The following is a 25,045-nucleotide window of genomic DNA, read 5'->3' as shown; positions in this document are numbered from 1 at the left end:
CACATTTAACATTTCTGAAATCTCAGGGTATCTTAGAGTTGCTGCAAGAGGGGCAGTCAGAAAAAAAAAAAAAAAAAAAAAAAAGGGCAGTCAGGCAGCAGCTGTGTGATAGTTGGCATTGCTCACATGCCCACAGCACCTCTGGGTAAGATCTGGGAAGCACCAACATCAAAACCTACAGAGAAGGTACTGGCAGCTCAGAAAAAAATCTCAGGGACACAGTAGAACGTTCTTAAGAAATGCTGCATCTTCAACACTCTTTTTGACACAAAAATGATATGGAGTGAGAAACGTTGACATTGATGGCTCTGAGTCAAAAAGATGATTCAAAAGAGCTGGAATCTATGTACCTACATAGGGTCAAGAACATAGATGATAAAAATTGATACTTAGTGTGTAAAAGGGCTCTTTTATGAAAACTTTTGGTCATGTAAAAGTTTCAACAAAAAGTAGTTAGTGTTCTGAACCCCTATATATTCTTCATCCAGATTTTGTAATTATCAACACATGGCTAGTTTTGTTTGTTAGGTAAAACCACCCACTCCCCCTTCGTATTTTTTTTTAATTTTTTTTTTAATTTATTTATGATAGTCACAGAGAGAGAGAGAGAGGTAGAGACACAGGCAGAGGGAGAAGCAGGCTCCATGCACTGGGAGCCCGATGTGGGATTCGATCCTGGGTCTCCAGGATTGCGCCCTGGGCCAAAGGCAGGCGCCAAACCGCTGCGCCACCCAGGGATCCCCCACTTCGTATTTTGAAGTAAATCCTAGACATATTATTTCCTCTGTAATTATTTTAATATGTATTTCTAAAAGATGAAGAGTTAGAAGCTTTTTTAGTAGGTATGAAGGATTTAAGTGCACAAATGAAAAACTGGAGAAAATATCTGTCATATATATCAGGAATAAAACAATATCCCTAAAGGGGATATTGCCCTCTTTTCCACCCTCTGCCTTCTTTTCCTCCCATTAGTCCCAAACAATTCAGACCTACAGTGTTTTGGTGAGGCAGATCAATGTACTTGTTCATGTGGTGGGGCAAGGGTGGAAGGATCTAGAGTAGCCTGGTGTGGGGCAGTCAGGACCCGAGGAGGAGGCGGCTGTCTTCTTGGGGGGTTAGCCCAACCTGGAGTAGGGAGAGGAGCACATCCACACTGGGAAGAGGGGAGTATGTTGACATATGTGCTTACTGATAAAATAGGAAAATATATTAAGGATAATAGAAGGCCAGTTTCTCACTGTCAGTAAAGGGAATAATAAATATGGAAAAGGAGAAAACTTTTGTATTAGATTGGAATTGATCTGGCCATTTAACATCTACAGATAGATGTAGAATGAAATACAGATGTAAAAGTATTCATGTGTTTATATACACACACACACACACACACACACACACACACATCCTCACTCTATGCAGCTGGAAAAAACCCACTGAAAGAAACCTAGGTTCATGGAGAAACGGCAAGACAGGAGAAATGAACAAAAACTAATCTTGGGATGTCTTGTATAAGAAAACAAGTACTCATGGAATGCTGTGGATATGTCAGAAGGACCCAGAATCCAATGTGAAAACATTCCACCTTACCAAATTGGAGGCATTTTGAACATCAAAATAAGTAATGATGGTAATATATTATTGCCCTTTGAATAAAATAGGAATCCATAAACCCACACAGATATCAATGAGTTGAATGCATGAGTGTACATACATACGTATGATGAGGAACCAGAGATCACAAAGTTTCAAAGTCCCTGTCTACAAAATACACTAAGTACAAAAAGGGAAATAGTAGCTTTACAGTGATAGAGATACTGCTGGCAAATACCACTCTAATCAGATGATCAGATGATCAGCGTGGACTTCATCAGTGATGAGATGAATTAGGATTATTTGCTACTTGCCGGGATAGCTTGAGAAGGTTGTTGCCTCATTTCTGTGATGTTCCTGCCAGAGATGCCGAGCCTGAGTCTGATCTTCAGGAAGGATCAGACACACCCAAATCAGGGACATTGTCCCGAAGAAGTGCCCTGGAGCCTTCAGGAGCATCGAGATTGTGGAAGTCAAGGGCAGAGCAACTGAGGAGTAAATGCAGTCTGTGATTCTCAACTGAATTCTTTTGTTTTAATAAAGGACTACATTCAGGGGACACTTTCTTGATTTCAGTGGTTGTATTGTGATAAGAGGATGTCTTTGTGGGAAATACACTCTAACATGAAGGGCAGTGGGAGCCAGGTCAGCAGCTCCTCTGAAATGGCTCAGGAAAGGCAGGTCTTTGTGCGATGTTTTCAGTCTTTGTTTGTGGTTGGTTCAGAGTTTACAGAGAGAGAAAAACAAGGGAGAAAAAGAAGTAAGAGACATGAATAGACAGTTGATTTGCAAAGAAATGTCCTTTAAACATATATAAGATATTCAACATCACTTGTAATTAGAGAAGCACAAGTTAAAACCTCCCAGAAATATTTCTGCTCATCTATTATGAGAAAGCCACGGTGGAGTGAAGACATGGGAGGTCCCCCCCCGCCCCCCGCCAGAGCAAGTATAAGTACTGTTCTTTAACAGAAGGAATGTGGAGCCTTGGAGAGATGGAAGATTTCGGAGGCAGGGAGGGATAGCATGGGCTGAGCCCGAAAGAGCTAATGGTGACAGAAAATAAGGAAGTGACTCAGAGAATGATGGGAACATGACAAAAGGACACAAACCCGGCTCACAGGAGTTCCCAATGCTCAAATTTGAGCACCTAAATAAATAATGATAGTGATGGTTTACAACCCAGAGAATAAAGTCAAAGAAGTAAGTGGAAGGAAAAGCATTTCTGTAGAGCAAAAGTTCAGCTAATATATGTAGATGAATTGATGGGATTGGACAAAACAACAACAACAAGAACAAAACAACCCACCATTCAGCAGCTACTACAGTAACAATCTTTCAGGCAAGAATCCTCCAAATTTGATAAAACTAGTGGACAAAACAATGATGGAAAGCTCCATGTATCTCACTCACCCCAAGATACTTGATCATGACAAAGGAGAAGAAGGTAACTTTCTAGTTACTGGCAAACCTGGCCGTAGGAGATGAGGGTTAACCTCCCAGGAATGGGACACACCACTCTCCCGCGCTCCCTGAGAATGGTGGGCTGAGAAGAACATAGCACATCTGTGGTTTCCCACCAACACTGAATCCAAGCATGGTTAACATCAGACAAAGCCAAATCAAGGGACATTATACAAAATAATGGGCCTGGACTCTTGAAAACTCTAAAGATTGTGAAGGAGGAAAAAAGACAGCAGAAATCTTCCACATCAAGGACACAAAGAGACGTGACTGCTAAATACAAGGTCTGATTCCAGATTGAACCCTGGAGCAGAAAAGCTGTAGTTCTGTTTCTGTCAAGGATACTGCTGGGCAGTTAATGAGCTCTGAAGATGGTCTGTAGGTTAGATAATAGTACTGCCAGCAGTGTGTGGAGTCTCTGGTCCCCGTACTTGTACCAAGATTATATGAGAGAACATCCTTGTTTTAGGAAATAGACATGAAACTATTTAGTAGTAAAGTGCATCCTGTCTATAACTTGCTTTCAGACATTTCAGGAAAGTATATACACACACCATTAGTCACATAATATGAACACAAACAGAACAATTTAGCAAATGTAAAATGTGAACATCTTGGAAAATGGGGTACAACCTATAGCAGTTCTTCTACTGTTTTTGTAAGCCTTTTATATTCTGAAATTATTTTAAAATTAACTGTTTTGTAAAACTTAGAGATTTGTGATTTTTTAAAAGTGTTCAGCCATGGTTTAGTTTTTTTCTTAGTGCTGCATCTTAATCTTAAGGGGTGATAGTGAAATAGGGCATATAGTATTTCATAGAATGTGTAGTATAAATATGCTATTAGGAGTTAGTGGTGTCTTGTATCTAGTTTTGTAACCCTAGATGAAGTACTTAACAGGTGTGAGGCTCTGTTTCCTCAGGTGAATAGTCATGCAGGCATTATGGGGTTGTGGAAGTTTAAGTGAGTAATTGTGTTTAAAAGCTAGCAGATGTCCTGACACTTAGTAAATGTTCAATAACTTGTGCTTGTTAAATAATATACTCGTGTAAAAGTGATATTCTTAAAATGAGAACTTTAACTCAAAGAAGCTGTGTATCCACTACTCTGGTGCTTTCTGTATCAAAATAACATTCCAGAAGAGGAAGCACTCCACTTACAGGGTACATAGGGGTCTATCGGGGTAAAGTCTGATGGTTTAATGGCTTTTAGTAAGCTACACTGTCATAAAGACCAGAAATAGTGTGAATAAGGGTTCTATGCTAGTTTCCTTGTTTCAAACTACAGTGTTTATAAAGTTCTAGTGTTTGAGCTACTCTGATGCTGGTCGGTTCTGGAAGGTAGATTTAGGTCAAGAAAGAAGCAGTTTTCATACAGATCTCCAAGTAAGACAACTAATTCTTAAAAGGATTTTGAGAATATACCTCATGTATCTGTTTGCTTTTTTGCCAGGAGAAAGAACCCCTCCGTGTAATACCACTTAAAGAGGTTCATAAAGTCCAGGAGTGTAAGCAGAGGTAAGCACCAGCCCTCCCTTAGTGCCTGGAACATCTAATTAATACTCATCAGGGCCTAGGTTTGATTGATGTGTACAGATGATATTTTTCTGTGTTTTTTCTAGTGTTGTTTTCAACTCTTCATTGTTGGGATATGCTTGAACTTACAAAATCCTCAGGTTAAAGTTTTGAGATATTTTTTGTTTCACTTGAAAACTAAAAGTTAAGAATCCCTAGGCTTATCAATGGGAAGGAAAGAATTTAATATGAATAATTTGTCATATCTGGCAGACTGATGTTTTACTAGTTTTAATATTTGGAAGCTGCTGCAGAATAGAGCTTTTTGTAAGGACATGTGTTAACTGTGCCAGTGTTTCTTTGAGCAAACTGATTTATGAGCAGTAGAAAACTTTGAATTTGAAACTTCTTTTATGAACCTTTTCTAAAAATATGTATAACTATATAAAATATGTGAAATTTAATGTAAGAATAAATTGAAAAAGATGCTAATTTGGTTTTACTCAATGACACCAGTATTTTATCTCTATTTATTTTCTTATTGACATATATTTGGTACTAGATAAACAAGTGAAAGAAACACTATCCAACAACTGCTATTTACGTGCAATTGGACGTTTGTTTTTGTTGACAGTGACATAATGATGAGGGACAATCTCTTTGAAATTGTAACATCGTCTCGAACTTTCTATGTGCAGGTGAGATACTTTTTTGGCGATTATAGATTCTCCTACCAAGAGATTAATAATTTTAGAAGTGAAATAAATATAAATAAATTTATTGCTTATGCAAATAAGAAAAACATGGCAACTGTAATTCACAACTTTAAAAAAAGCTATATATAAAATTATTGGTAAGTCATATGTTTAGCAAATTAGGGGTACTTTTTGCTCCAAATTGACACAATAGAAATTAAGTAGTATTTGTGGGAAGGGAAATACTGTTTTAACTTAAACCCCAACTTTCAGTTCGGATCATTTTGCACATATTTTGGAGTTTTGATTGTATCATTTTTGGTAATTAAAAAAATAGGATCTAAAATTCCCACAATAAAAATAGACCATAGATAGACATAGATAGACATTTTGTATTTAAGTTTAAAATACACTTTTTATTTACCACAGCGAATTAGTTAGATTTAAAGGTTTTTTTTTTTTTTTTTTTAAGAGGACATTTGTTTTTGCTTTATAAAAGTTACATATGATTATTGCAGAAAATTTGGAAAATAGAAAAAAATATGAAGAAATGACATAAAACCCAAATCCCACATTCAGGAAACTATTCTTATTTTAGTACCTTTTTAAAGGCATATGTTTTTATAACAAGTGGGGTCATATGAAGCACATGGTGATATATTCTAGTTAATGTATTAAATAGTCTTTTTTCCCACATCATTAAAAATCCTGTAAAAACTTTTAGGACTGCATCATGCTCTATTATAGGGATGCTCCATGGTTAAACTGTTTCTCTGCTACTCTGTAACTGATTGTTTTCATAGTTTTTGTACACTTGCTATGATCAGCGTGTGGTGGTGAACAGTTTTGTGTTTAAGTTTGCCTGGATTTCTTCTTTAGGTTAAGTTTCTAGATCAAGAATAACTGTCAGAGCATAAATCTTTTTAAACCCCCTTTTTTGCCAAATTGATTTCTGGATTTGTGCTTTACCTTTGCCTGCTTTGAATTTTTCCTGTTAAAATTCCTTGCTAAAAATCATTGGTTCAAAAGAGTATCTTGTGACTTAAAATTTTGGAACAGAAGTGAAGGGCAGTATGTACACCCCTCTCAGGGCCTGTTTAAGTGGATTTAAAGTCATAGTAAAGTTTTAAATTCATATTGGAAGGCCATGGCCTATCAAGGAATATGATACTTTGGAATATGACTACCAGTACTTTTTTCCGTATTTAGTGGAGTCCTAGAAATGCTGTTTAGAAAAATAATACATAACATGATGTCAAAATGTTTTTTTTAACTCTACAGTTAACATTTATACCCTTATAATGGATTCAGACAATATAGCAGTAGATGGAGCAAAATGAGGTTTGTCTGTGACTCCTTCCTCTCATTTTCTCTCAAAAAGTATTCATATTGACACTTTTTGATGTGTCTGGCCTTAAAATATCAGGTGTCCAACTTCTGTCTCTATAATAACGTACCTGCTAAACCTGGCTTAAAAAGCGATTTCTAAAATTTTTTGGCACCATTACCTTGGGATGATCTTGTTGTTGGCACTGTAAGTTTCCAAGATGAATACATTGGATTTATGGATGTAAGAGCGGATTTTGAGGACAAACTGACTGAATGAGTCCTTTCTCTCCCTTAGGCTGATAGTCCTGAGGAGATGCACAGTTGGATTAAAGCCGTCTCTGGTGCCATTGTAGCCCAGCGGGGGCCTGGCCGATCAGCATCTTCTGTATGTTCCCTGTTCTCTGGGGTGGTACTCCTTAAGGCTCCCCCATCCTGTCCCAGTTATTTTCCTTCCTCTCCCCCTAATGCTTCTGGTTTCTTTCTGTATTGAGATTTATTTGCATGTTGACTTTCATACCAATTGGACTTGCAAAAAAATAATGCATTTCTAATTTAATGCTTCCTTGTAGTGTTATGTATACATAACTTTCTGTGCATTGTATTGTCTTAAATGCACAAGCAGGGCAACTAAAGAATGAACATTTCCTTGCTTTGTTTTAGAAGTTCTTACTTGTCACTAGGTCTAGATTTGTTACAACTTGACCAATTCTTAGTACGGGATGTGGCCCAATCCTGTAAAGTGCCTGAAGTTGTAGCATTACACAGTTTGGTGAAGGCCCAGTTTCCTCTTTACTCTAATTTCAGTTAGGGATTTTTTGACTTCCTGGTGCCCTAAGACCATTGAGCAGCTGACCCTGATTTAATACAATTTCATGTTCTCAGCCGCTGTTTTCCATTACATGTTCTCATTCTCATTTTCTGGTAGGGTAATTAAAAACCCGCTGCTTTTCACTACCATAATTATCTTTGTGGTAATATGTTAATAAAATTGAAATGTTAAACGTTCTCAGAAATAATAAAAAATATTTTTAATTTTTAATTTATCATGTTCAAGAACATGATAGGAGTAAGATTTAGCTTTGGAATACTTCAGTCAAAAAAAAAAAAAAAGGAATACTTTAGTCACTGGCCTCTCATCTGAAAAAACAAATTCTACTGAGGATTAGAAAAAAAATTTTAAGTGTCTTGAAATGTAGCACCTCTGTCTGTGGAATGGAGTCTAACGTGTAGTATGAAAGCCTTGATTGCCTTCTGCAGATTCATTGTAAATGCCAGATATTCCACACTTTTGGTATTTTTTCTGGTAATAATACTGTCTTTAATAGTTTCCTGGTAATGATAACTACAGATCAGTAAATACAAATCTATGTTTCTTAAATTATTCTCCTTATATCCGTTTTGGAATCTCTTAGAAGTCACTTTCATAGGTATTAACTTTGTAACTGCCTGTGTTTTATGTGACCTTTTCAGCAGCCAAGTATGAGACTCTCTGCAAAAACAATGTCTGTTGGGAAGAGGAAAATCTGGAGAAGGGCACTTGTGTTTTGTGCTTTGTGGTGGGGGCAAAGTGGACTCTCTAGCTGTAACTGTCAGCAGAACTTTCTCTTTTCCTCCCTCTCCCCAGTATAGGTTAACTCTAATCTTAGCTTTGCACTGTGTTCCAGATGCGGCAGGCCAGAAGGCTGTCGAATCCTTGTATACAGAGGTATACATCAAGAACTGGTGAATGCAGCACGTATGTGGGCTCTCACGCAAACGTGCCTTCTTACTAGAGGGCCCGGACTCACTCACTACTTACAACTGATCATAGAAAGTTGAGTTAACCAAACTGCCTTTTGCAGTTATCGTAACTGACTTCGTCAACACTAACGCAAACTATTTCACTACAGTCATCCGGTTGGATATGTATATTTAAACCACAATGAAAAGAGATGAATCATGAAAAAACTGGAACCTTACTAATTGAAAAAGTCACATTAAGCTGTTTTCTACAAATTAATTTACTGAATTGCCACAAGTTTCAACTTCTATATTTTATATATTTTGAAATTTTTTATATATACCACTTAACTGCACCCTTGTTCTAATAATATATGCAAACTCATGCATGCATATTACAGTGGATAAACTATATTACTATAGCTTGCATGGCATTTTAAATCTCAGGTGAAACTTAGCCAGCTCCTGGGAATCTATAGTGTTTTGTCAATTTGTAGTACTTTGTTTTCAAAGCCGCTAGTATCATACATGAACACAGTATACTAGGAACTATATGGCAATGCATTTGGAATGGTCATATTTAAGGATATCTTCAGCCAGAAGCGAATGAAATAAAGATTCGCACCTGATAGTTACTTCACCACAGTTTTAATAAGTGATTAAATATGTACCCTTTGCTCCCTTTAGAATCTTTAACCATATGAATGTATAACATATTCAAAACTAAATAAACCTAATGAAGGCAGCAGTGAAAAGACTTCACTGTTAATTGGTTGCAGCAAAATTCAGGGATGAAAAACTAAGTTTGTCAGACTGCCAGACACAATAGTAGGTTGCAAAAATAGTGAGTTCCACTTATTAAAGAAATACGGCCTTTCCTTTTGATATTCTGCATTTTTATTTTTATTTTTTTATCTTCCGAAAATACGTGGGATGATCCCTAGCATTGATTGAGAATATACCCTTAAATAGAATGGCAGAGCTGGTTCCCTTGCAGTTGGAGCACTGCATTCCAGTTTAGGCTGGCCTGAGTCTTCAAGTGGCAAAGCTTTGGTGACAGAACTGGTTTCTTAGTGGAAATGGTTGTTGACTGTCATTGCTTTAACCTCACTCCTAAAAATGCATTGCTTTGGGGAAGAACTTGCACATGTATGCTGCATGGCTCTTGCTTCTGCTCTGTGGTGTGTGTGTGTGTGTGTGTGTGTGTGTTTTGTTTGTTTTTCAGAGAATAAAGTCTCACACTGAGTTACTAACTTTGTTGTTAATGTTTGACTGTGTCTGACCACCACTCGTCTTTGCAGGAGCATTCCAGCTGTCCTTCAGAACCCAAGCACACTTTCCGCTCTGCCAGTGCAACAGCCGCCACCTCACATTCCACAGCCTCTCGCAGCAACTCTTTGGTCTCAAGCTTTACCATGGAGAAGCGAGGATTTTACGAATCTCTTGCCAAGGTCAAGCCAGGGAACTTCAAGGTCCAGACTGTCTCTCCAAGAGAACCAGCTTCCAAAGTGACTGAACAAGCTTTGCTAAAACCTCAAAGTAAAAATGGCCCTCAGGATAGAGACTGTGACCCAGTGGACTTGGATGACGCGAGCCTTCCGGTCAGTGACGTGTGAGACGGAAGCGCGTGGAGCCTTGCCTGCCTCCTCGGCCCTTCTAGCCAAAGATGATAAAGGATGAAATGGTTTTTAATACATATATTATACTGCCTCTTTGATGTACTCTTTATAAGCTGATAAACCAAGAATCTAGGGAGTGGCCAAACTAAATGTAATTTCTTTAAAAAAAAATGAAAAACAATGAACGAATGCAAGAAAAAAACCTAAGTGTTTCAGTATCAACTGTCTGAGGCTTTGTGTGCTCTCTTTTGGGTGATAAAAATGTGTGTGGTATTTTTTCCTAGTGAATTTGACAATTGTTTAACAACTTAAAACATTAAAAATGCTTATTAATTATTTTGGTTGTTTTTAAAATGCTTAGACTTCCTCTTAGATGCTTGATATTTACATATTCTTACTGGTTAATATTATTGAATGAAATATTGTCAGACTAAGATATCTAAAATCATGATGTCTGTGGTGCTGTAAAATTTATACTACAATGTGGACAATTTGGAAACGATAACCATTTTTGATGCTCTGGATCTCAAGGTGGGTGGCAGGTGTTATGTAGAGGGTATCATTGGACCTGTTAGTGAGGGTTGTAGGTTGCATGGGGTTGGAAATTAGAACTCACACAACCATGTCTTGGATGTGTGTTTGAACAAACTTAGGACTTGCAGCAGTCTTTGCTTTATGAAACAGTTAAAGTGATTTGGTATGAAATTTCTGGGAGAGATCTGATTTTCATATCAAGGTTTTATAAATAGTTCTTATTTCTATATTTGGATCAGTGAAAGACCTCAAGTTTATATGTAAAGACATACTGCCCTTGGCCATGTGATTGCAGCCTCTCCTTTTTGTCACTAATTAACCTATATTCAAGTGCCTGTGTCTTCTCATCTAGTTGGAGAATGTCGTTGGATTAATGTGCTCAAAAGTCCTACATGATTGGTTTTAAACATTGGGGTAAAATTAATTTTCAGTACCATAGTTTAATGTGCTAATTGAGATATCCTCTTATGTTGGAGATGCCAGAATGTGTTTATTCTACTACCCGTGCAATATATATGTTGTAAAATACAAATTTGAGTATACATTTAGTCACTGGTATATCATAAATGTAAGCACCACTCTAAAAAACCCGTAGTTTCAAGTGTCTGAATAATAGACCAGTTTGAAGTATCATTTTTATGGTTGAGTCTTAAACATTTGCTTTAAGAAAATAGTCTTGAATTTCACATGCTGCTATTTTTATGATATTTTGCCATCCTACTGTGCTGTTTTGTTTTGAATTCATATGTGTCATTGTTTCTCCTTTCCATTTTCTAAGATGATGTCTCGTTTGAGAGAGAACGGGAGAGATTTCCTACTGCAGTGGTGGGGTCCAGAGGTTACTACTATCTGTTATAGTGGAATTATCACGGAATCAGTTTAAAAAATCCAAATGCATAAAGTGCACCACTCAACTTTTTTATTCATAAGCTAATACTTTGAAAAGTTATATTTTGATTTTTTTTCTTTTTTGCAGCTACATTGGAAATTGGTGGAATGGAAAGGTTTTAAGTAAATATCACTTTTTCTGCCAATCTATTATAATGGCTCTTTTGAAAGTTACTTTTTCATGAACATACCTAAGAAATCTTGTGTAGACAGTTTGCAATATTCAGGAGCTTCATGCTTTTTTCTTTGGTACAGCTTCTACATTGCATGTTCATTTTAGCATATTTTGGTATTGGTAATTTGTTATATTTCATAGTGGCAAAATACTAGCTCTATTTTGGGACTTTTTATAGAACTACCCTTGTATTCAGTAGCATAGGAAAATGTTCTTGTGATTGTCAGGGTCTCTTAATATTTATCTCAATACTTTTATAATTCTATGAAAATTATTTAATTATTTTAAAACTTATACTTTTCTTGTAAATATGTCACAGCTGAATTGTCAAAAATTTACTTTGAATACCTTAATATTTGCTGCATTTTTTTTTCTGTATATATATAACATGTCTTCTTTCAGAATGGGAATATACTGCTTCCCAGTGTTTACTTTTACGTCTGTTATCTTTATAACGTCAAACTGGTTGAACACTGTAATGACTTGAGAATAAACTCAAAATTCTAACTAACTTCTCGTTCAGCTCTGGTGTGAACAAGTAAATCAGGACTAGTATAAAATATGTTTGGGTGATTGACTTGAATTTACATATTTATGAACAGATTGATTATTTGGTAACCTTTGAAAGGCATAGTTTGATACAAAATTGCACAAGGAAAGATGATTGGTTTTGGAAAAAAAAAGGTTGCTTATTTTGTTTCACTAAAACAAAAGAAAAACATGTTCTCTAAAGCAGTATTCCATATGTTGGCTTCGAGCATACATACTTTGAATCATCCAGGCTGTTTTTTGCAGTGTTGGTTATTGGTTAGACTGGACATGGCATGAGCAAGGTGGGATGGAAAGGGCATTTTGATTGCCAGATGGGCCATTGACATGTACTCATAAAAAACTGCTTGTCGGTGTTGGAGGCTACTTCCTGCAGACCCACTTTGTTGGTGACAGAGTCCACGTCTGCTGCATATCCAGCATCAATTAATGATAGAACTGGATAAAGGCTGTCTTAGCAATCTTTATTAACTGGTGCAACTTAATTTCTTTCCCTGAAAAGTATTTTAAATGTTTTATTTTTTTAAAACCCGAAATGAGGAAACTCTAAACTTTGTTGCTGTCCCAAAAGAGAGAACCCTTTCTCAGCAACTTTTTTTTAAACTTCCAGCTGCATTTTGGGAATTTTAAGTGTTTCTCATACCTTTATTAAAACATAACATTAGGTGAGGCAGGAAATACTTGTATTAAAAAGTGCAACAATATAACAGCTTAATCCCAGAGTTGGTAAGAATTCTCCTTTTCTTTCTTTGGGTTTTGACAGTCTACATCGGAAGTGATGAAAATACACTTAGATGGGTTTGTATTTTCCTTTTGCAGTCTTATCCATGTTATGCAGACTCAAAATAATTTGTATACTTTTTGATTTATGAAAATTCAATATTTTCAAACCTCATGTAAGACTTACTGAAAATATTACTGAATTGGGGTTAGCATTTACAGTTTTGATTAAATTAGTATTCCATTTTTTTTTTTTTTAGAACATTTAAAGTGAATAGTGCCTTACTATGGTGCTGTCATGAGGTAACAGTGCCACCTTCTGGTAATGTTGCTAAATTTAAAATAATTTGTAATCTAGTTCACTTTATTTCTCTCGTCATAAAAATGAGGGAAAGATCTGTAATTGCAGAGGATAGTTTTGAGATGAATATAAAATTTAAGCCAACATTTGTAAATGGCTTCTTTAAACTATCTGTTTGGAGATACTTATAGATTCACATGTAGTTGTAAGAAATAATAGAGTTTTTGTATATCCTTTATTCAGCCAATAATAACATCCTAAAAATCTGTAGTAAAATATTGTTATCAGGATACTGACATTAAATACAGTCAAGATATGAAACAATTGCATCATTACAAGGACCTCTTAATGTTGCCCTTAAGAGCCACACCCGCGTCCCATTTTACAGGTTTGGAAGTAAACTTAGTCATATTAGGCTTAAGATCCAATTCTTTTGACACCAAAGTTTGGGCTCTCAACTATTATGGTATTAACTGCCTTTGTAGAAGTCTCAAAAACTATTTGTTTATATCATCCTATCTCCAGATTATTGAATGAGTTTAAATTTATTTTTAATTTTTTTAATTTTTTAATTTTTTATTTTGGGGGCTTTTTTTTTCTTAGTTTAAATTTCATTCAATCTATTTTTAACATTTCCCAGAACCATAGTATTTCAAATGATAGAAATTTGAAAATAATAATTTCTATATATATACATTTAAATTTTACACTTGAGAATGGTACATAAGTATTCTGATCATAACTTCCCTGAGAGATTGTGAGCCCTGACATATGTATAAATTTAATAAGATCACCAGAATGAGGGCTGTAAAAATTGTTTTAGGATGTCAAATTATCGTGTTGGAAATAGTTGTAGGGACAGGTTCTAATTACCTGTAGGGTAGGAAGCTTCTGACCTAATGTAAGCTCTTGGGTCAGATCGGTGTCTTCAGTGTCCGGGAGACCTAAGATGATGATGAGGACGTCTTGTCTACAAGGAACCTGAGGAGAGAAATATAAAGTGCGACGTATGATAAAGTCAAGTATGAAAGCTGCAATGGCATGGAAATCCACATGTGCAGGGACCAAGGTGGCCGGTGAGTGACACAGTGAGTGACAGAAGCATTGTGCCAGAGAGGCCCCCAAAAGATCCCAGAAGAGAAGAAGGTACTTAGGAGTAAAAACCATGTGACGTGATGGTACATTTGCAGATACTGATTTTGGATTTGAAGCGTCCAAAGTGATGCTAAAATGTCAATCTTCTCTTAAATGTTTGTTGCCTCTTTCTCCCTCCCAAACTATGATACTTGCACCAGTCACTAGTTTTTTGTTTTTTTTTTTTGTCACTCTAGTTTTTGTCAGCACATGTGTGGGGTGGGGGTGGGGTGGGGAATGAGTGGATAGGAAATGTGGGGAACTTTCTTGCATGATTTAGAAAGTTGCCACATCAAAGCCCATTTTTGTTTGGGTCTGGTACCTTCATAATGTGAAAATCTGTTCCCTGTGGAAACACTGTTTCCAAATAGGGTCCACTGGTCCCAGTGACAGGTGTTCCTTTGTGACTTTGACATACATCATGTTCCTTGTCTTGGTTCATGTTATCACTCATGTCCTTTCCTCTCTGCTTCAGCCTGTCTCAAAACAGATTTGGGATTATTACTCTGCAGAGTTGGTGCTTTCCGTAGGGTCCCTTCTGACTGTCTTCTGGGTGGGTTATCTGATGACTTCCTCATTTCCTCTATGAAAATGGATGTACTCTGTTCTCTGTCTTATCTAGAATCGGTTCTGAGAAATTATATTCCTAGGCAATCCTACATTCTCAGTTTTCTTTTTTTAAAAGATTTTATTTATTCATGACAGATATACACAGAAAGGCAGAAATACAGGCAGAGGGAGAAGCAGGCCCCCTGCAGGGAGCCCGATGTGGGACTCGATCCCCAGACCCGGGATCACACCCTGAGCTGAAGGCAAACCCTCAACCACTGAGCCACCCAGGTGTCCCATTTGCATGGAGGTGAGAGAAGTATACAGTGCAAGAACTCACTTTGTCTTCAACTCAAAATATGGGAACAAATGTGAAGACTGTGTATGGCAAACAGCAATTTCATCTGTGTTCAACCTGGCACCATGGTGATTACAAACACAAACACGGACACCAAAACGAAGTAGTATTCAGGCATAAGGAGGCCTCTAAATCAATCTTATGAGTCTTTTTTTTTTTAAAGATTTATTTTAGAAAGAGTACATGAGCATGGGGAGATCTTAGGCGAGTCCCTGTGCCCAGCCCAGAGCCCGACACAGCCCGACGTGGGGCTCGATCTTACCACCCTGAGATCATTGCCTGAACCAAAATCAAGGGTCTGACGCTTAACTGGCTGTGCCACCCAAGCGCCCCCTTATGAGTCTTTTAAAAATTAAAGTTCAAGTGTGAGATGTATAATTTCTCATAAAGCACCTGCAATCCCTGGAGAACAAGTCTGAGTTCCCTGTTTGCCAAACACTCTCATGAACAGCGTTTAAACCGTTAATGTCCCGGGGCATCTGCCTTCAGCTCAGGTCATGATCCCGGGGTCCTAGGATGGAGCCCCACGTGGGCCTCCCTGCTCAGCGGGGAGTCTGCTTCTCCCTCTGCCTCTCCCCTCACTCATGCTCCCTCTCTCTAATAAAATCTTAACAAATAAACTCTTCATTTCTTAACACCTTGGTCTCAAAGCCCTCCCTCCTTCTCACACAGCACTTCTTGTATTCCCCACGTTCCAGTTCAACTGAACCTTTCTTTGTTTCCCGGTTTCCCCACCTCTCTGCCATAGTTCTCGCTGCCGCTCGCAGAAGCCACGGTGCTGGTCATCTTTGCTTTGCAATCCCACCCCTCCTTCAGGTCCCACTGAGCTGCGACTTTCTCCTTGAGGTGTTGGAATCGCTTCCTCAGTTTTCCCACGGCATAAGCCGTGATGACCCCAAAATACCCGATTCCCTCTCCCTCCCCATGCCAGCATCCAACTCAGTTCATTGGAACTGGAATCCAATCAATGGCTTCTGCACTCAAACTCTGGGCCGACTGGCTTTTCTGTCTCCCCTACAGTGACTCTTAAAAACCAATGACTTAAAAATTTGGAAGAGATCAGAATGTGGAAACAGCCCAAACCTAAGTCTTTGTTGGTTAGATGGGTCCAAGAGAGGGGTACGTGGGCCGCGAAGCAGAGTTCAGACACGCTGGGAGGGAGGGAAGGGCCTTCATGCCCACGGTGGCTTCGGCAGTTGCTCACAGCTGTTGGTGGGCCACAGGTCCCTTGCACACCCGTGCACGTTCCATTTCACATTGAATTTGACACACCCCAGACAATAAAATAATAAAAGCAAAAAGCACCTGACCTCCCAACACTTCACTTAGCTCTAGACGAGCCTTGGTGCCCGTCCCCGGGCGTGCCAAGGCCTGTTTCCATGTTTGGGATCAGGGGATACAAGCTTTTTTGGACCCTTTGCCCCACGTCACAAAATACCACGGACACATTCACATATCACTAACTGGATCAGCGCCACCATCTCTAGAGGTTTAAACCTTCAGTCTTGTGTATCTCTACTCCTTTACTGGGCCTTCTGATCGTTTCCAACTTTTTTGCCGCCCTCCCAGCACTGCAAGCCGCGCCCCTGCCCCCAGGGGTCGTGACCCTGCACCGGCTTCACGGGTCTCACAGGCGTGCGCAGCTCAGCGTCAGTCCTGCCAAGCGGCCTTCCAGGCAGGCTGCGATCGTTTCTGCTCCGACCGAGTCCGTGAGAAGCTCCTCACATCCGGGACCGTCCTGGGGGCCGTCATTTCTGGCTATCTGATGGGAGAAAAGGATATCTTGTTATGATGTCAATTTATGCTTCTCTGAAAACAAGGGGAAGCCCAGGTTTTCTGAATGTTAATTGGCCATTTCTCTTGGTCCCTTTTGTGGACCGCCCGTGTTTGTCCTCATCTATTTTTCTTATTGCTGCTGGAATTGTTCTCGTTTCCAAGAATTCTCTGTGTATGAACTACGACTTTTTGTCCTCTCTTCATCTTCTATATTTAGGTAATATCCTTGTTTGTCACTTGTCTTTCATTTAGGTGCTCCTTCTGTTTATGGATGTCTTTTGTTTTTCTTATTTTTTTAAAGATTTTATTTATTTATGATAGAGAGAGGGAGAGGCAGAGACACAGGCAGAGGGAGAAGCAGGCTCCATGCAGGGAGCCCGACGTGGGACTCGATCCCAGGACTCCAGGATCGCGCCCTGGGCCAAAGGCAGGTGCTAAACCGCTGCGCCACCCAGGGTTCCCCGTCTTTTGTTTTTCTTTATGGATTTTGCTTTTGCTATCGTGCTTGGAAAGTAAATTTCCACCCCAATATTAACCTATATACTTAGAGTATCCCTCAATACATTTATTGTAACTTTTTACTCCTAAAAGTTAATTACAGGGATGCCTGGGTGGCTCAGCGGTTGAGCACCTGCCTTTGGCCCAGGGCGTGATCCTGGGGTCCCGGGATCGAGTCCCACACTGGGCTCCCTGCATGGAGCCTGCTTCTCCCTCTGCCTGTGTCTCTGCCTCTCTGTCTCTCTCATGAATAAATAAATAAAGTCTTTTAAAAATTTTTTAAGTTAATTATATCTGGAATTAATTTTGGCAACCAGTAATAACTAAACATCTAATATACTCCCTAACAAAACCAATGTACAATTTCAGCAGTTTCTCTAGGATATTGGCTTTAAAAATCGATGGCTTCCCACCAATTTGAAATACTACTTATGTCAGTGTCTCAGCCAGTGTGGGCTGCTGTAACAGAATATCATAGATTGGGTGGCTTGAAAACAGCAGAAATTTATTTCCCACAGTTCTGGAGTCTGTAAGTCTCCGATGGAGGCACCGACGGCTTTGGAGTCTGATGAGGGCTCTCTTCCTGGTTCCCAGATGATTGATCGTCTTCCCACTGGGTCCTCACATGGTGGAGGGGGCCAGGCAGCTCTCAGGAGTCTCTCATAAGGACGAGAGTCATGCCCTCGTGATCTATCACCAAAAGCCCCCCCTGCTAGTACCATCACCTTGTGTCTTGGGTTCAATACGTTAATTTGGGGAGGACCAGACTTCCAGTCTATGGCATTCAGGCAGCGATTGTTTACACTAGAGTCCATTTCTGAGCTTTCTATGATATGAAGATTTCTCTCCCAATATCACACCCTAATAGTAATTGTAGTTTCCAATATTGTTAGTATCAAAGACATGGTTTTTCTGTTCCGTTTTTGAACCTTCAAATCCTTATTTTCGAGTTCCAAAAAATCTTACTTCTTAAAACCTGTAATTGCACTGAATTTATGATGTTGTCAGGGTGCTTGTTCCTGTAAAACCTGAGATGAAACGCTGAGCCTGGCTGTATTTGGTGGCTCTGTGCACAGGTGATTCTCCCAATGAGGGATCCTGCCGGTAGGGTTTCCACTGGGGAGAGGGGGATTTGCAGAGGAGGCTGCGTGCATGAAGGCAGAGGGAGTTTGGGTGGGTGCTTTGAACGCAGTGAAGGCTGTGAGCAAATCTTGCATTCTGGAGTCAGGAGTGACCTGAAGGACTGTGGAGGAAGGGGGGGGGGGCGCATGGAGAAGGGTGTTCTTCCCATTTCTGTGGAATCTGGTGTGGGCACAGGCCAGAAGGCTGACCTCTCTGCCATACCACTGGTCACTCCAAATAGGCAGTAGTGCTGGGACTGGCTGGTAAGTCCATTGCTGAACTTTGGAGGATTTTGCAAGCTTGTTACAGCCATTTTTTATTTTTAGTTTCAGCGGTAGAACTTAGTGATTCATCAGTTGCATATAACACCCAGTGCTCATCACTTCCAGTGCCCTATTTAATGCCTATAACCCAATAACCCCATACCCCCACCCACCCCCCCCTCCAGCAACCCTCAGTTCATTTCCTATAGCTAAGGGTCTCTTATGGTTTGCTTCCCTCTCTATTTTCATCCTATCTTATTTTTCCCCTCCCTTTTCATATGTTCATCTGTTTTGTTTCTTAAATTCCACATGAGTGAAATCATATGTATTTGTCTTTCTCTGATTGACTTCACTTAGCATAATACCCTCTAGTTCCACCCACATAGTTGCAAATGGCAAGAGTTCATTCTTTTGGATGGCTGAGTAATATTCCATTGTATATATAGACCACATCTGCTCTATCCATTCATCTGTCAACAAACAATTGGACTCTTTACATAGTTTGGCTATCGTGGACATTGCTGCTATAAACATCGGGGGGCAGGTGCCCCTTTGGATAACTATGTTTGTATCCTTTGGATAAATAACTAGTAGTACGATTGGTGGGTCATGGGGTAGTTTTATTTTTAAATTTTTGAGGAACCTCCATACTGGTTTACAGAGTGGCTGTAGCAGTTTGCATCGCCCCAACAGTGTTGGGCACCTGCCCCCAGATGTTTATAGAAGCAATGTCCACGATAGCCAAACTATGTAAAGAGTGTTCTCTTTCTCTGCATCCTCGCCAACACCTGTTGTTTCCATACACAGCCATTATTAAGATTACACTAAATTTACAGTTAAATATGTTACATTAGGAAGAAAGATAATAAATACAAATCATCATGTCCTAGTTATTTTACTGCACATTATTATTATCATCTGTGCTCTTCCAGTTATTTATATGTACTGTACCTGGAAGGCGGAAATACTACACAATCCTGTGCCCTGTGGTTCTCCTCCCAGCTCCAAATTCAGTAACGCCACATTGGTCGCTGGCCACAGTGGGACTGTTTACTCTGGAAGTTGGCAAATGCTACAAATTAGGGCTTGATTTATTCTCCTGTTGATCGTCTAGACGAGGGGTTGGCACCTCTTTTTGTAAAGGGCAAGATAGTAGATGTTTTCAGTTTTGCAGGCCATGGGCCTCTGCTGAAACTACTAATTCTGCAATTGCAGGGAGAAAACAGCCATGGATGATACAAAAGTGAGTAAGGTATTCCAATAACTTTTATTTGTGGATATTGCAATTTGAATTTCATGAATTTTCTTGTGTCACGAAATACCATTCTTTTGAATTTTTTTCAGCCATTCAAAGATGTAAAAACCATTCTTAGTTTGCAGGCTGTACAAAAACAGGAGATGGATTGCTTTGGCCTGGAAGCTAAGTTTGCTAATTCCCTGTCTATAATTAAGAAAGCATTCTGTGAGGGGCACCCGGGTGGCTCAGTCGGTTCAGCGTCTGCCTTCAGCTCAGGTCAGGATCCTGGGGTCCTGGGATCTCCCTGCATTGGGCTTCCTGCTCAGTGGAGAGCCTGCTTCTCCCTCTGCCTCTGCCTCTGCTCATGTGCTCTCTCTCTCTGGCTCATTCTGTCTCTCAAATAAATCAATAAGATCCTAAAAAAAAAAAAAAAAAAAAAAAAGAGTTCTGTGAAAATCAGTTGTCTCTATGGAATTCACAATAAAGAGTATTGTATATTTTATTAGAATTGGTAAATCATATGCTACATACCTCTCATATCAGTTAAATTCATAATAAACTTTTTTTCTCCCCTAGAGAACTGGTTGTTGATATTGAATGGGCCTGAACTTCTGGTGCTTGGCACCTTTGCTTTAGTCCAGATAGTAATAGGGTTGTCTCTGGTACTTTATTATTATATATGATGCTGGCTGTTGAGGTATTTTATTTTATTTTAAAGATTTACTTATTTATTTATGAATGAGAGAGAGAGAGAGAGAGAGAGAGAGAGAGGCAGAGACACAGGCAGAAGAGAAGCAGGGTCCATGCAGGGAGCCCAACATGGGACTTGATCCCGGAACTCCAGGATCATGCCCTGGGCTGAAGGTGGCGCTAAACTGCTGAGCTCCCCGGGCTGCTATTTTATTTATTTTATTTTATTTTATTTTATTTTATTTTATTTTATTTTATTTTATTTTATTATTTATTTTATTATTTATTTTATTTTATTATTTTATTTTATTCTATTTTATTTATTTTTGAGAGAGAGAGAGAGAGCGCATGAGCAGGGAGGGGCAGGAGAAGGAGAGAATCTCAAGCAGGTTTCATCTGTACGAGCCTGACACGGAGCTCCATCTTACCACCCTGAGATTATGATCTGAACCGGAATCAAGAGTTGGCTGCTTAACCAACTGAACAACCCAGGTGCCCTGATATTCTTTATCATGTTAAAGAAGTTCTGTATTTTTAAAACCAAAACAAACCAAAACACAACAACAACAACAAACCTCAAGAATGATATGGAATTTCATTAGATACTTTTTGGGTTTGGGGATGACACACAAAAATTATATTAATACAATTCTGGGGTATCTGGGTGGCTCAATAGGTTAAGCATCTGCTTTCAGCTCAGGTCATGATCCCAGGGTCCTGGGACTGAGTCCCACACAGGGCTCCCTGCTCACTGGGAGTCTGCTTCTCCCTCTTCCCCTCCCTCTCCCCCTGCTCATTCTCTCTCAAAAATCAATCAATCTTTAAAAAAAATACAATTCGGAATAACATAGCATTCTTTCATTCTTATTCCATTCTTTAATACAAAGCAGATTGATTTGTTTATGTTTAGTAGCTCCATACCTGTACCCACAAATAATATTGACTTACATATTTTGGGGGGCAAAGGAATGTTCTCTTTTATGTTTTAATTTCAGCATATGCCCGCTTTGTAAAGTGAATTGGGAAGTTTGTCATCTTTTTTTCCCATGTTTTCTCTTGGTTTAAAGAACATAAAACTGTTCATTTAAAGTTTCAAGGAACTCAACCATGAGACCTGTTGGCCTCAAGAATCTTTTTCAGAAGTGATTTTTATTTGTTTTGAAAAATATTTCTTTTTCTCCTTAGATACTAGTTTACCTGTTTTTGCTTTGTCAATATTACTAATTTATGATTTCTTTATTTTTATTTTTTAAATGTTTATTGCATTTTTTAAAAGATTTATGTAATCTCTGCACCCAGCATGGGGTCTCAAAATCACAATGCTGAAATCAAGAGCCACACGCTCCACTGACTGAGCCATCCAGGTACCCCTAATTTATGATTTCTAAGGAAATTTCTATTCCATCCCTGTTCCTACTGTTTCCCTACAATCTAGTCTCACAACGTTTAAAATACCAGTTTGTTTACTTATTGGGTAAAAACCTTTGATACTTTCCCATTGTTCTTAAAACAACAGCTATATCCCATGGTCTAGTCCTGGCTTCCACCTTCCTCCTGCCTTGGGTTTGACGTCAGTGCTACAGGAGGCATCTCATCGCTCCACGTAGAGAAAAGGGGTGAGTCCCCAGGAGGAAGAGCTAGCAGGCGCATGCTGACAACTGGATTTCATTCGGCTTCTGGAAAATTTCCCTATCAGCCTTAAAGGAGCCTTAATTGTTCTGGGATTTTTGCTGACATAATAGAGCTTGGCTCATGACTGATTCTTGTCCTTAGGCTTGAAGGTAGAACAGACATTAATAAATGTTACAAAATGTCTTTGGTTGTGCTCAGCCAGCTTTTCTTCCCAGCAGAAGAAATACTGTGCTTGATTAAATTCAATCATTTTCCAAGGGCTTCTTATGGTCAAGAAATTTTGCTGAACTCTGGAGTGTAAGAAATAGGTGAGGGAGACACAGAGAAGTTACCACAATTACAGGGCAGACTGAAGACCATGTGACAGAGTACCCTGGGTTCTGTGACAGTAACAAAAATCTCAGAGGTTTATAACCATACAGGTTTATTGATCAGTTGTGCTGTCCATCATGCCTTGCCTGTAGCTCTGCTTTTCCTTTTTACCCTGGGGCCCAAGTGAATTGAGCAACCTCTATCTGGAAAATGGTGGCCTTGGAAGAGGGAAAAGTTATGCTTGCTAGCCGTGTAACCACTCCTAAAACTCAAGTGACACGTGCCTTTCAAGCTCACATTTCACTGGCCAGAATAAATGACATGGTCAAGCCTGATGTCGAAAGGACAGGGAAGTATGAGGTCGAACCATGTAAGAATGTCATTTTATTAAGTCAAAAATGACCAAACATCAGCAATTTTATATGGTTAAACTGACTACAATCCTCCTATAGGGAGGACAATGAATATTTGAATCTACTCCGTTGAGAGGTACCAGAAAATTGCAAAATATCTTTAGAAAAAAGGATTGTTTTTTTTTATTTTTTATTAATGATAATCACAGAGAGAGAGAGGGAGAGGCAGAGACACAGGCAGAGGGAGAAGCAGGCTCCATGCATCTGGAGCCCGATGTGGGATTCGATCCCGGGTCTCCAGGATCGCGCCCTGGGCCAAAGGCAGGCGCCAAACCGCTGCGCCACCCAGGGATCCCAAGGATTGTTTTTTAAATTCAGATGAGGATATACAAAAACATTAAAATTTTAAAAATCCCGTATTTCACTTGAGCTGGACACACACAACCAACCCTTCAAGTCTCAATAAATTAGTTTAAAATATGCTGAGCTCTTGCTATGTACCTCCTCATTCTGCAGGAAATGCCAGGATAGAGCAGTGAGAGAGACACCTGTCCCCAAGTTGCTGACACTCTAGTCCCTGCCCCAGGGACTGTCTGGTGTGGATGATCTGTAGATAGGAAGTGGGGGGCAGGGGAGGTTGTGGTCTTCCTCTAAGCTCACATGTTGACCAAATTCATTTCCACGCAGCTGTAGAACTCATGATTGCTTAAATTACTGATTAGAGACCTTAATTATTTCTGCAAAAACCCTGTCTTTGGCATTTAATACAATCTAATCACGGCATCCTATCCACAGTCAAGGGGAGGGGATTTTTACAGGGCATGTGTACCAGATGGAGGGAAGCTTGGAGGTGGCCCTAGAATTTTGCCTGCATTGGGATTGTTAGATTTTTAAATTTTAGCCATTCTTGTGGGTGTGTGTCATTGTTTTAATCACTGTTTTCCTGACATCGTTGGCCATTTGTAGATCTTCCTTTGTGAAGTTTCCGGCTCGGATTTTTTTTTTTCTATTTGTGTTTTTCTTTTTGTTGAGTTGTGTATTCTGAATATGAGTCCTTGTTTAGAGGCAGGCATTGTAACTATCTTTTCCCAGTTGATGATTTTCCATTTTTGATGAACAGAAATTCTTCATTTTAATTACGTCATATTTATTGATTTTTTAAATAGTGATTTCTGTGTCCTGTTTATGAAATCTCTGCCACCCCAGGATCATGAAGATATTTTCCTATCTGGATCCTTTCTCCTGAACTCTGCATTGTTTTTAATTTTCAAACTTAGGTCTATGATCTGCTTTGAATGAATTTTTATGTTTGATATGGGACCTGTATTCTTCCCCCCCCATCTGAATAGCTAATTGACTCAGTGCCATTTATTGAAAAGACCCTACTTAATTGTAATTATACCTGTGCGAAATCAGGTTACTGCTTGACTTCTGAGTCTGATTTGGGCTCCCACCTATTTCAGTGACCTCTGTTTATCCATATGCAAGTACTGAACTGTCCTGATTATTTAAGAATTATGTTGTGACATCTGAACACCATCTTTAAAGTAGGATCCTGGGAGTCGCCACCTCTCTAGCATTCACACAGCTATTGCCTTGTGCCGGGGAGCAGGGTGCCGGCCACTAGGGATGGGGACATGGAAACAGGGAAATAAGAAGTGAGTGAATAAGCCATGTCCAGAGACCGACAGACTTTTGCAGAAGACTTCAGAAAGATGTATGAACATCTCGGTAGATGAAAAAACACGGAAAAGCATCCTCCTTTTAAAGTATCAGAAAATACAGATTTAGAACAATCCATAACTTTTTTGGATTCATTCAGTGCTAAGCACTTGGTGTACACTTAAGCACGCGCGGGGTACGTAGAAGACAGTCATGGGTGGAGGCTACGAAGGATCAGGAGCAGATGCTGAGCTCAGCGGTGGGACAGGCTGGGCTTGAGGCCTGGGGGACAAGGAGTGACCACAGGTAGCACATTCCAGTGTTGGGGGGTCCTCAGACGGGGAGCCCCTGTTGCAGGGAGA

The 25,045-nt window shown here is 39.3% G+C and overlaps 1 protein-coding gene across 10 annotated transcripts in view; it reads left to right on the top strand.

Annotated features, from left to right (window-relative positions):
• Window positions 1-12,038, top strand: part of PLEKHA1 (pleckstrin homology domain containing A1) — a 56,103-nt gene extending 44,065 nt beyond the window's left edge. For 5 of the 10 annotated variants that reach the window (XM_072805020.1, XM_072805018.1, XM_072805024.1 and 2 more), the window contains 4 exons: window positions 4,507-4,571; window positions 5,203-5,266; window positions 6,888-6,977; window positions 9,613-12,038. In XM_072805020.1, coding sequence (XP_072661121.1) covers window positions 4,507-4,571; window positions 5,203-5,266; window positions 6,888-6,977; window positions 9,613-9,927 — 534 coding nt within the window. In that variant the 3' untranslated portion in view covers window positions 9,928-12,038. Of the gene's footprint in view, window positions 1-4,506; window positions 4,572-5,202; window positions 5,267-6,887; window positions 6,978-8,256; window positions 8,328-9,612 lie in introns of all 10 variants that reach the window. The other 5 variants (XM_072805027.1, XM_072805023.1, XM_072805026.1 and 2 more) reach the window with 2 other exon arrangements.
• The last annotated feature ends 13,007 nt before the right edge of the window (window positions 12,039-25,045 follow it).

Source organism: Canis lupus, chromosome 29 (assembly GCF_048164855.1).
Source record: "Canis lupus baileyi chromosome 29, mCanLup2.hap1, whole genome shotgun sequence".
Lineage (NCBI taxonomy): Eukaryota > Metazoa > Chordata > Mammalia > Carnivora > Canidae > Canis > Canis lupus.
This window is presented reverse-complemented; position numbering and strand designations above follow the sequence as displayed.